Consider the following 13,068-nt stretch of genomic DNA (forward strand, 5'->3'; position numbering starts at 1 on the left):
TGCACGACCCATTTATTCATGGCCCTTTTAACTGCAAAGAGCTTGACCAAGAGACCGAGGTTTGGGCACACAGCAAATCCAGGTAATTCCCCTTCTCTACTGGCCAGGTTGGATGGGGCTTGGAGCAACCTGGGCTAGGAGGTGTCCCTGCCCTCGGCAGGGGGTGGCACTGGTTGGTCTTTAAGGTCCCTTCCAACCCAACCATGCTGTGATTCCAGGATCCTCTCCTTCAGGAAAGCAAAGGGTAACTCACCAAAGAGCAGCTCTTACTCACCTCCCTGGCCCCACAGACCAGGATGCCATCTCCAGCAGGAAGGAGGCTTGAGGAGGATCCTCCTCAGGGAAGCTGGGCCTGGTGCACCCGTGTGCCAGGGCAGCTGAGGCAGTGGTGAGGCTGCACAAGGTGCCTTTGGGAAGGGAGCAGAGGCAGCAGCTGGATGCAAGGAGCGGGAAGGGAGCAGAAAGGCACAGCTGCAGCTGCAGAGGCCGGGCTCCGTCCCCGGCATCGTTCCTTGGGCGCTGGAAACAATGGCAGAGACACCACAGCAACAGCAAACACACCCCTGCAGCACCTCCCCGGTGACACAGAGCCCCCCCAAACTCCTCCTGACCGCACAAAAGCCTCCTGCAGCACCTCAGCCCCCCAAGGAGCTGCTCCTCCCGCCCACGCTGCGCTGCACGTGCTGAGAGAAGAGACCCAGAGCTTTCCAATGAGACAGGTATTTATTTCGTTCAAGCACTAAGGATTTGTTCTCTTGTTGTTGGTTCATATTATCAAACAGAGCTGAGGTACCAGTGACATTCCAACATGAAGAAAAGGAACCTTTTTTTTCCCCTTACACAATTTCTTCAACTACTTTTATCAAGACAAAATGTGAGGCATGGAATAGCTGCATGATGGACTGTACAACGAACAAGCCAGAGCAGGGAGGAGAAAAGAAACAGAGGCGAGACCTTCACTCAAAAAAATTGCACAAAAGTCAGCATTAAGAACATCTGTCCCCATGGTCCCACTGGCCACGCCCACAGAGCAAAAGAAAATTAAATCTAAAACCTGACAGACAGATGGCAAAAAACAAAGAAAAACAAAAACAAAGCAACAACAACAACAACAAAACAAAACAAAACAAAACCAAAAAATTAATATAAAGACCGCGTTGCTCCTGTGCTCACCTTGGAAGTGTGCTCTCTCTGGAGAGCTGGGATGAGAACAGGACTGAGCCCTGTTAAGCACAGGCTATCAGGAAGGACATGCACTGAACGTACCTGGCTCATCTGTGCTCCTGCAGCCCCCAGGCCGTGCTGAACACGGAGCTGTGGGAATGCTGCTCTCCAGACCTTTGTTTCCAGCAAGTTCTGGACAAACCTGCTCTCAGGTGTTCCAGGAAAAGCATCCAGGCTGCTGGTCCATCACAGCCCGTAAGGACTAAGCCAGTTCCTTAAATCCAGTGCTTAAAGCCTGGGACTGTGGGAAGCAGAGGGAGCTGGTTCTATCAGAAGCAAGAAAAAAAGGATGTGCTTGTGGGGAACAGCCAAATGAGGACCAACAGAAGCTGCATGGAGAACCAAAGGAGAAAAAAGCAAACCAAAGCAAAGGAAGAAGCAGCAGGATGAAGCATTTCAGCACGGTTAAGAACAGTACAACAAAGGAAAAGCAGCCAGGTTTCCTTCCCCCAGAGAGTTTCTTTTAAATAAAGAATGATCCTTTGTCACATATCATTGATGTTTATTTCGAGACATGCCACGTCAAAAAAAATCGCCTTTAATATTGCATTAGAAAAGCACTTTTACATCTCGTTCTGCCTTTAAGTTATTGTTGTGCAGAGTTGCTAGAAACCCAGGGCGGGACATGAGCCTGGCATTCACCTCAGGAATGAAGAATTCCAACTCTTTTATGCCCGCTTCCTGGGGAAAGTGGTGGTGAGGAAGATTCCCTTCCTCTCCCCCAGGGTGGTTATTTTAGATGGTAGAGAGAGGGGCAGAAGAGAACCAAGGAGGAGCCTGAAAATTCCCTTGCAATTGTCCATTTAAATCACAATCGCAACACAGACTCAAGAATTCCTTCCTGCACTGTAACTCGGCCAGAGTCGCCCACCAAACAATGTATTTACAATTGTGTTTATTAACTTACACAGCAACTTCACAATGACTAGTAAAGATTAAAAGGGTGCACTTCTAGTGTGTTTCATTCCGTGTTTCTCAGGTAGCTACATCTTGCAACATCAGCAAAGCTCTACACAGATTCCTCAGCCAAAGGAAAACAACAAAATCAGCACTGAAAAGAGTAAAAAAAAATTAAAGCCAAGAAATAAATATCAAAGAAAAAAGGGTTAATTTTGAGCCTAATTCCATAGAAAACTAAATTACTAATTATTTAACCAAACTATACAGCTCTAGAGAACCAAACTAAACCAACTTGGAAGACTGAACGTAAAAATAAAAAAAAAAGAGCTAAAAAATAAAGGCATAAATCTGCATAATCAGAAGTTGGTTTCCATCCTACTCAAGCCCCTCCCTTTCCATCTAAGATGTCTCAACTAGGATTCTGTAAGATCAAAGTAAACACCCCTTCCCCACCGATCTATGCCCACGCTCTGGAAAAGCGGGTGCCATTCCCCCTCTGCTGGGGCAGCCAGCTGCTCTTCCCTCTTTCTCCCAAATTTCCAAGGTTTCAATCAGCTTTGGCAGGTTTTAGTGCCAGTCCTGATTTCAATATTTTCCCTAAAGACACAAAGAAGCAAAATGCTTTCTCTTCCAAACAGCTGAACTGTTACGTTCCCGTCTCTTGGGCAGTAATAATTCACTTCATTGGTCTTCTACTTAAAAAGGAAAAAAAAAAATACTCTGAAAATTCATTTTGCACTTGAAACACTATTTCACTGTTCCCTGCAAGTATTTTGCTAATGCACATCCACCCTTTCCTTCCCCCCAAAATCCTCCAGAAGCCATTCATCCCGAAGAGCCCGTCCGTATTTCCCAGTAATGCTTCCTTGGAAATGTGTCTCCGCTGCCTCGGTGAGAATTCCCAGCTCCAGCAGCTGGCGGTGTCCAAGCCCTGCTAAGGCCAGGCTGGGTCTGGACACCAGGCAGACTCGCAATTAAGAGCTTGGGGTTAATTTGGTTTTAATTATAAGGATAAACCTTCAACCCTCGGCATCTGCTGCCTCCCCCCATGATTCTGCCTGCTGTCTACGCATTCCCAGTTTCTGAGAGAAATTCCAATGGGTCAGATTTGCAAGCCTTCTTCTGCACATACATCTCATCTAGGTCCAATTCCAAACTTACTCAGTTGCCATCATTTCAAAGTGCAATATCATAACATATTAAAAAAGGAACAAATATTAAGAAATTGTACCTATTTTTTTTTTGTTTGGATTTTCTTTTTTTTTTTTCTTTTGTTTTTTTTTTTTTTTTTTTAAAGTTATACCTAGAATACGGTGGAGTATTTTGGCTTTTTTTTTTTTCTTATAAATAATGAAGACACTGACATTTTGTTGGGGTGTGTGTATGTGTGGGGGGTGTGCTTGTGAAGCTAAAGATCATCTCCACGAGACAGCCAGCGATGATGAACTGCGATACATTATTACGGAAAGGGGAAGGTTCAAGCCAATATTCACACTGCAGTCAATGAAGAGGACAGGGAGGGAAAGCAGTGATGTTCTGGAGAAAGGTGGAAGCCACATGGTATTAGCAGGAACAGCCTCCTTCACTGACAGGCTGCTCTTGAGGCTTTTCCAGTTTTATGTCAATCACTGGAAGGAGGAAGTTAAGGCAAACTGATCTCCAACTCTGTTTCCCTACCAAGAGCAGAATTCTGAATGGCATTTTCAGTGCTTCCCACTGAAATACTGGAAAAGACCAGCTCCAAACCAAAGGTTTCTCACCTGCCCCTCCTGCCCTGGCACTGGCACATGAGATTTGCAGCAGAAAATACGTCAGAACCCAATGCGCGTCTCTAACCAGTCTGCTCTTCCCAGCAACCCCACTGATCACTTGCTGTGGAAATTCAAGTGATGGATACACCGAAGAGTCTGATCACTGCTTCTGCAGAACCGCAGAATCATTCAGGCTGGAAGAGCCTGCTGAGATCTCCAAGTCCCCCAGCACTGCCAAGGCCACCAGCATCTCATGTCCCCAAGTGCCACATCCACACGTCTTTAAATCCCTCTGGGAACGGGGGCTCCACCACTTCCCAGGCACCACCACACAGCGTGCACCCCCAGAGCTCCGGCTGTGCCAGCCCGACTTCCTCACGAATCCTTGCTCAGTTAAACCTCTCTGCTCCCCCCCGCAGCCAGCAAAGCCCTGCCAGAAGCCTGAAATTCCCCTTCCAGGACAGCTGATGTCCTACAAGGTCATTGCAGAGCTGGCTGCTCACAACCTGCCTGTGATAAGCGACTCCCTCTGCAGCGCTGGAATTCCCAGCAGATGCCCTCCAGCTACAGCCTCCCTGGCTTTGAATGCTAATCCCCAGCTCAGAGCTGTTCACCACAAGTCTCCAGCGTTCTCCTTATCACAGAACACAGAGGCAAAGAGATCACACAGCTGGTGCTTCCAACTTATTTCTTTAGGGGGTTGAAGTTGCTTTTTAAAGAGGTTTGGAGAAAATAAACATGGAAATGGAAACGAAAGACAGGCAATTCATCTCCAGTGTTTGGTCCACTAGGCTGACTTAAAGCTTAAAGTGTGTTTAAGTTGGAGACGCTTGACATGAGCCTTGCCAGCTTCATCTCAGGACATGAATGGGTCAAGATCCTTGAACCCTCCCTGTTTTGCAGAAGTGCCTCCATTAATCCTAATGCAGCTGCCTGGGAGAGAGGATCCTTATCCATCCTTCCTATCTGCAGGCTGCAGGAAGCCAAATTCCCAGTGCCCTAAATGCACTCCCATTTAGAGACTGCTGATGCAACTCCCTGCCATAGCCCCTGCCTGTGCACTCTATCCCACATTATTAATAAAGATTATTGCTCATTAACCTTTTGGGGACCTCCTTAACAAATATTTCTGATCACTCAAGTCCCAGTCACACAAAGCCTGTGACTCAGCAGCTGCAATCCCCATTTTCCCAAACTCTTCTTTTCCCCATGCATCAGATGCTCTGATGGAATTTCAGTGCCAGCCTTGTCCCACTCCCACAGTTCCTGGAATCTCCTTCCTCCAAGGCACAATTTCTCCTCTATTTACCAACTCCATGATCCCTGCTGCAAATAAAACCAGCAACCCTGGAAAAGCTGCTATTCCAAGCACACCCACCTGGCCAGCTTGGTGATTCCAGTGCAGCCATACTGCTTTTCAAGCCTTTTCCATCCCTCAAGCCACCTGCTTTCCCTTGGCTGAGACTGATCCCATCAGCTGAATCTTCCTCCCCCCACAGAGACGCTGCCTGGGGTGACAGGCTGCCCTAGGAGCTAATGGGATGTCCATCCTTGGAGATTTCCCAGGTTTCCCTGAATGAGACCTGCAGAAACTGGCTCAGTCTGGGAGTCAGCCTTGCTTTGAGCAGGAGGATCAGAGAAGGGGCTTCAGAGGTCCCTTCCAGGACAGCTTGGTTTTGGATTCTGTCAGGTCTCCAAGAACCACGGGGGTTTTGTTCAGACCTCTTTGCAGCTGTTTTCTCCCACCTTCCACACGTTCAAAAACCAGAAAAGAATCCTTTTGGATCACCATTCCTTCCCCTGCTGCCTCCACCCTCAGCACCCCTGCTCCCAAGCCTTCCAAGCTAGCAATCCTCCTTCCTCAGCTCAAAGGTTACTTGCCCCTATTCCCCCTCTCTTTTCGATGTCCAGGAGCTGCAGTGGATTATCCTGGTGCAGGGTAACGCCTGGCACAGGCACAGAAAGGATACTGTCTTCTCTACTTTTGTCTTGTGTGCTTTCCATCCCAGGCAAGGCAGCTGCCACACGTCGGAAAAGCTGCAAAGAACCACACAGCGAACAGATGAAAACAACAGCTCCCCCCGGCTGAGGCAGTTCAAACAATGACTCAACACATCCCCCAGCACTATTTACACTGCTCAGCCCCAAAATCCTGACACCAAATATAACCTTTATTCCTAGAAAAGGGCAAAGCACAGCTCTTGTTAGTGGAGATCAGAGAGCTGTGATCAGCAAACCTCCTGCACCTTCTCTGAAAACAGGATGGGTGGGATCCAGCATTTCACTCCACACCTGTCATGCATGTCCATGGACCCCAACAACCTCCCCATGGCAGGTGGGAATTAGGTTTTCACACCTCCCCAGAGGATTTCAGAGGAGCACGGAGCACGGACATGCTGCTGAAGGCAAACACACCATCAAGGAGCCTGTCACCACACCAGCCAAGCTGACACACACGGAAGAGTGTCAAAAAATGAGATGCATGGAAAGGATTTCTCCCAAGCCTCACCTATCTGTGGCTCAGGCTCCTATGGAACAGATAAAGGAATGCAGCCAAACCTAATCCTCATCTTTTGGTGCCCACTCCATGGTTTTTCTATATCCACATTCAGGGTATAAAGCACAGAACAAAGGCATCCAAAGCCTCTCACTTGAACACCACCTCCAGTTTCCCAGCAAGGTCTGAGTTCCCAATTCTCCTGATGGTTTTATTCCACTTGAAGGAGGCAAAATGGAATGGGACCAATTCTCTCTCCTGCATTTCCTACCTTTGCCCCTGAGGTTCAGACTTGTAATTCCCACCACGTGGCTCTTCCTGGGCCCTCTGGGTGAGGACCCTGTAGATAATGCAGGAGAAGTGACCTGAATTCAGCTGCCTGTCCCCTCTGCACAGGATGCTTTTCCTCCATCACATGTTCCCAGTGCATCCCCGGTGCCGCACAGGAGTCCCGGATCGCGTGCCGCGGGCCTGACGTCAGACCTGGCGTGTTCCACTGCTGTCCTGCCTCTCCTCAAATGACACAAAGCTAAACCACTTATTCCCAGTGACCCACTTTCCACAGAAAACCCAGCCAAGCCACTGCCAGCCTGTTTACATCAGGGATGTGGGTACCTGACCAGCCCCACAGGTCCCTGCCAACGGGCTTTCCCCACTTGAGCTCCCAGTATTCCAGTGATGCTCCCACCATCCCAAGGCAACTTTGTTGCTTGACAGCCCCCTCCAAGCTCACCACGAGCAAGCCCCCAGGTCTGTCTGGGATCTTTCTTGGCAGGAATCTGGCACACACTGGAATCTGAGCCAAGGATGGGTCTGAGAAGTCAGGACTTGATGTAACTCCCTAAGTTCAGCCAACAATTCCAAAGTAAGAAATCTTAGTATGCCTCCCTCTATGTTTCTATGAATCTTTGGACCTTCCAGCCTCCCTGAAAACCTCAGGGAAATCCTCACAGGCCAACCAGGAAGTAACAAAATTCCAGATGCTAAACTCTACCTAAACCAACGGCAGGAATGTCCACACAGAGGAAGGGTGAGGAGTATTTAAAAAATCCTCAGCTGATGGAACCAACTGGAATTCCTGCATTTAAACCACACTGCTGACAGAAAGGCTATTTAAAAGACAGTAATCCTTTCTTTACATTAAGACCAGGAATAAAATGATGCTTTTAGCAGTATTTCTCCCCTAAATTATCTGACTAAAAATAGGAATTTGGCAACTAAGAAAATTCAACTTTAGTTTTTATTAACCTTCTGCTTATCAGCCCCAGCATATGTGAATAAATCCAATTAGGGAAACTTCCTGATGGTTGGAAAGCAGCCTTCCCACAGGGCCCTCTGAGCTTCCTGGTGCTGTCAGCCCCGAGCCAGTGTGTGTCTGTACACACATGTACATGTTTCAATGTTTGTGTGGGTATAAAGACACAAGTATTGATGAGCATCCAGGACTTTTTTCCAAGGCAGGAGTTAAATGCAGCAGCTGAAAGACTAAAAGCCACACAAACTCTCTTTCAGCACTCAACTCTGCAATCTGCTTCCTGATAGAAACTCTGGAAAGAGGCCTCATCTCTCACCATCAGTTTCAAGTCATTTGCCAAACTGTGCCTTTCCTGCTACTCCAGCCAATAAATCCCACCAGATCAGGGTCACAAAGGACTGCAGGCATAAACACCCCAGCAGCAATATGGAAAGGATGGGAGGATCACTGTCCAGATGGAAAAGCCGGGCAAGAAACCTGTTCCCCAACGCAAGGCAAACAAAAATCTCTCCCTAATTCTCATTCTCCGCAACTCTGAGGGTAATTCTTGCCCATCAGATGGGTAAGAATCAGAAGACAGGAGAAAGAGCCCAACTCTGTGAGAACAGGGTCACAGAGGGGCTGTGCTCAGAGAGCTGCTGCCGTGAGAAAGTTCTTCTGCCAAGGACCACATTCATCCCCTGGCTCTTCCAGGGCCAGCGTGGAGTGTGCCAGGTACTGCTGGAGGGAGCGATTCAAGAGCTCTCCCTCTCCTCTCCTTCTACAAGACATCAAAATGAACCCTGACATATTCTGGGCATGAAATCCATGGACTAACAATAAGATTCCCTGAAATACAGAGTGCCGAGACAGAACAGGAATCGCCAAGTCTTTTAAAGCTTATTCAGGGCTGACAGAATGAATCAGAGACTACAGCTCTCTGCATTAAAAGGAGCAAGTTATCTATTTCTCTTCTCCAGCTTAAAGCTCCCGTGGCAATCAGTCTTTACAGAATCCAAAAGCCAGTCTTTTCCCCTCTGCTGCACTGGTTTAACCCCACAATGATACTACCAACGCTTTTATTCCCTAATATCCATTCATTTTTCCTTCAACACTCCCTGCCCAAAGGCAGAAGGAACAGTAAATGTGAACCTCAGGGACTGCAAACAGATCTGTAGTCAGAGATCCAACAGCAGCCAGCCCTGAGGTGCCATCCTCAGAGCTCTCCCCTTTCCTGACACAGGGAATGGCAGGAAAAGCTTGGCAGCAGCACAGTTCCCTCTGCCTCCTTGCTGGTGGAAGGTCCTGGCATGGGAATAGTTGCTGTTGGAAGTACAGAGCATCTCACCTACTGGGGTCCCAGCACAAAGCCAGGCCCTCTGGATCTGCAGGGAGCTGGAGGCAGTACCTTTCCCTCCTATCTCTTCCAGAAGAAAAGGATGAACCAGAACCTAAAAGCAGCACTAAAGGACAAAAGTCCCCTGGATTCCCACTGAGGAGGAGCAGCTGGAAGAGTCACAGTCATTCCCTCCCTGAGCAGGACAAGAAATTCAGCTGTTTCTGGATGAAAATTCTGTAGGAAAACTAACTGAGATAGTGATTGTTCTGCAGGATGAGGATATATTGTGGAGAGAAGTTATCAGTTATGGGAAGGTCAAATTTGCATTCAGCTTATTAAGGATTTCACACAGGTTATGGGAAGGAGATCCATTCTGCAGCTGTACTTTCCCATTTCACTGGGAGAGAATTTATTACTAAGTTATAAATTAAATTCACACCATTTAGCACAGAAGCTGCAAGGAAACAGGGAGCTACCTAAGCAGTGGTATTAAAGGTCTCATCCTTTGATAATTGCTTAAACAACTGCTTATTAAACTAATAAAAAATGAAAGTTACAAATATTCTAGAATATAGAATAGCTTTGAAATCCTCAAGAATCCCACTCCATGCCTGCAATACATGGATCAAAACTTGTAAGAAAAATCCATTTTTAATTATTTTTGAATATCCACTCATCTCTGTGCACACCATCAAATCCTCAGGGTTCCAGTTGGCCCTGAAAGCCACAACTCCCTCAGAGGCTTAGCTACAGAGCTGATGTTTCCCCCCCCTGCACAGCCTCCCAAAATATCCTAGGCTAGCTTAGAGGTAAGCAGGCTGTGAAGGGAGGAATATCAGGAGATGGCAAAGATTCCCAAAAGAGGCTCTTACCCCCAGAGAGATGATGGTTCAGCTCTCTTTATTCTGTGATGTCCCAGGGGAGAGCGGGGCAAAAGAGGAAGAACAGGAAATGTCAGGGGTCTATACAGACTTTGGACAGGGTGGACTTCCCTGGCTCTCTGTCAACCCCGTTGGGACAGGAAGGAGGGGTCCAGGGTTATCTTGATCAGAGTCACAGGGTCCCGCGGAAAGGGAAATAGAGTACCCATGAGTTCACTGTAACACCTCCCCCTTATTTGTTAAACAAGGTTACAGGAATTCACTGGGCTCGATTCAATCCTGAGTATGGGTTTCCCACCACCTACAGTTGGTGTCGTAGTCAGGCTTCCACAGGTTAGCCAGCTCTATGTGGTTGACTTCTGAGGTAGAAGGTATGAGACCCTTGATAGCCTTGAAAATTAAATGACACAGGATCCCGAACGCCAAGGTTACAAGGAACAAAATAACAAGGAGTAACAAAATTGATTTCTCTAAAAGGGGAAAAAAACATTTTAAGAACATATTGCTCACTGTAACACAGAACCTCTGGAAATGTGACAGGGCACAGAAACTCCCTGAAGGAAACAGGGAGTGCAGAGCTCCTTCATCACCATCATCATCATCATCACTGTTCTTGGTGAGGCAACTGCTCTTGGTGCACACCCCCGGGTTTAAGCACTCATTAAGATATTGCAGCACAGAATCCAAACCTTAATTACAAGGCAGCCTCTGTTGTAACAGGATAATTGGGGGACCCTGGAAGCCAACACATCCATGGTGGGTGATGCGGTGAAACAGCTCTGAGGTAACACTGCTATAATTATCCCATTATATAGGGAATCATTTTGCTACTTAGAGGCAAAGTCAAGGGACATTTTAATAACAGACTCTTTAGTTCTGTCTAGAATGTGAAGTAGTTTATAATCCTGTTTTATCACTCCTAGTATCCTTCTGCACAGAAACCATTTGTGTAACTACATATATAAAATGTACATGGAATGTCATCCATACACACAGAATCCAGAATGATTTGGGTGGGACCTTAAAGATCACCCAGATCCACCCCCTGCCATGGGCAGGGACACCTTCCCCTGTTCCAGGTTGCTCCAAGCCCCATCCAGCATGGTCTTGTTCACTTCAAGGGATCCAGGGGCAGCCACAGCTTCTCTGGGCACCCTGTGCCAGGGCCTCCCTACTCTCACAGGGAACAATTCCTTCCCACTGTCCCATCCATTCCTGCCCTCTGGCAGTGGGAAGCCATTCCCTGTGTCCTGTCCCTCCACCCCTTGTCCCCAGTCCTTCTCCAGCTCTCCTTGAGCCCCTTTAGACCATGACACCCATGAATTTATGTGTTCTCCAGGTCTGGATTTAAAGAGCCACAGCTCATCTCAGGACATAAATCCTCATTTTTCTGCAGCCCCATCAGTTCAAAAGACCTTTCACCGCTTTCCCCAATTCAAAAGCAACTCATAATCTTCTAGAAATAAATAGCTCTGATTGTCCAGGAATGTTTTCTGCCACTTCCAGTGCCTTCCAACAGAGTGGGAACAGCAGTTGCTCTGTCTCCCTGTGCACTGGAAGCATTTTAAGCCATCATGTTCCTCCTTCACTGGTTTGTTTCATTCACTAAAACAGAATCACAAACAGTCTTCAGACCTGTGCTTCCCCAGCTTTGTGCCTCACTCTCAGTCCAAACAGCAAATCTGGATTATCACAAACCCAGGAAAGTGAGATCCTGTTCACACAAAGCTTCTTCCATAACTCCCCTGTTATTTAAGGGGACGGAAGTCCCAAATCATGTAACGCAAGGCCAGAGATCGTTCAGAACCTCAGCCAGCAATTCAGCTCTGAGGCGTTGCTTGCTGTGTGTGGACTACAATTCCCACTGGCCCGTTTGACAAAGCGTCCCAAGATCCAGGGAAGTGCTCCTCCCACAAGGAGGGCGTTACCAGCAGCCACTCACCTGTTTTACATTGTATCCTGCTTTTGCACTAGTTTCAATGAACATTACATTCAACTCTTTGGCTTTCCTTTCTCCTTCCTCAATGGACACTTGTCTGGGGAAGAAAACACAGAGTTAGGAGGGAGAAACCTCATAAAACCCAAATCTGGACAAATACCTTAATAATTCAGATTTATTACACTTAAAAAAACCCCAAACCTTTAAGTGATTTATCTGAAAGCACTCAAAGGTTTTGGGTTTTTTTCCTGCATGGAATGTACAGCTGCTGATAGGTATCACCACTTCACCCAAGCAGAACTCAGCATTCCAACAGAACAGCCAAGTGTTCACCCCCAAAATCCCTTTCCAGGAAGCTGTGCTTTTATATCTGAACAATTAGCAATCACAGTCCCAAAATAATCATCAAAACCAAGCTGTTTTAACAAAGTTCCAAGTGTAACCATCTCATTTGGGAGGGATTTTGTCCTGTTTCTCCCTGGATATGTGTTCCACCCATTAAGCAGAACATCATTAAGAACAAATATTTGTAACCACTTTATTCATTCACTGGTGTGGGCTGCAGTCAACAATCCCTTCTTCTCCTGACATCTGTACAAGCTGATGATGGTTTTTCAACTCATTCACAGAACTGTGATGGAAATTTGGCTTAGCCAAAAGAAAGAGGGTTTAAAATTGAGATTTCTCTAGTCACACCATCTCCAGGAAAAAAAAAAAAAAAACAAACATTACAATACAGTCCTTAAAATAAGGGCAAACAGCAGCAGAGTAAGAAAAGCTGGATTTGAAAGCTGGATGATTCCCCCATACCTCTTGTCTGCTAGATCTGTTTTATTTCCCACCAGCATGATGATGACATCGCTGCCCCGTTCCGTTCTGACATCATCGATCCACTTTGTGGTTTGCTGGAAGGAGTTTACATCTATCAGAGAACAGTGGAGAGGGTTATCACTGCAGGTGTCCCTCACAGCTCACCAGGAAATACATCTGCACTTGGAAAGAAAAGCTTCATTTTCTGTGGAGTCGGCAGAGGAGGGTGATGAAGAATCAGCGAGTGGAACCCTGAATCACCCCCACTAAAGGACACAGAAGCTCTGGCATTAATTTCAGATGGGCAAGTGCTTCATTACAGGTGGGTTCAAAGCCCCACAGTGAACTGAATCCATCTATAATTTGGTTTTGACAGCACCTAAAATGAGAAGTCTTATCACTGTGTTTTGGTTCCTTATTTTTTTAGTTCAACATGAAGTATTTTCTGTAGGGAGTGGGGATTAATTTTTGCACTCCTCACAGCCCATGCCTT

General features: G+C 46.9%; 1 protein-coding gene across 2 annotated transcripts in view; it reads right to left on the reverse strand.

Moving 5' to 3' along the window:
* Positions 1-704: 704 nt before the first annotated feature.
* The window catches only part of RAB6A (RAB6A, member RAS oncogene family), a 43,010-nt gene continuing 30,646 nt past the window's right edge, over positions 705-13,068 (reverse strand). For both annotated transcript variants that reach the window (XM_021550171.3, XM_021550173.3), the window contains exons 5-8: positions 12,576-12,687; positions 11,769-11,862; positions 5,846-5,912; positions 705-3,752 (exon numbers count right to left, since the gene is read on the reverse strand). In XM_021550171.3, coding sequence (XP_021405846.1) covers positions 3,688-3,752; positions 5,846-5,912; positions 11,769-11,862; positions 12,576-12,687 — 338 coding nt within the window. In that variant the 3' untranslated portion in view covers positions 705-3,687. The remainder of the gene's footprint in view (positions 3,753-5,845; positions 5,913-11,768; positions 11,863-12,575; positions 12,688-13,068) is intronic.

The sequence above is a fragment of the Lonchura striata genome, chromosome 2, assembly GCF_046129695.1.
Source record: "Lonchura striata isolate bLonStr1 chromosome 2, bLonStr1.mat, whole genome shotgun sequence".
In the NCBI taxonomy this organism is placed as follows: Eukaryota; Metazoa; Chordata; class Aves; order Passeriformes; family Estrildidae; genus Lonchura; species Lonchura striata.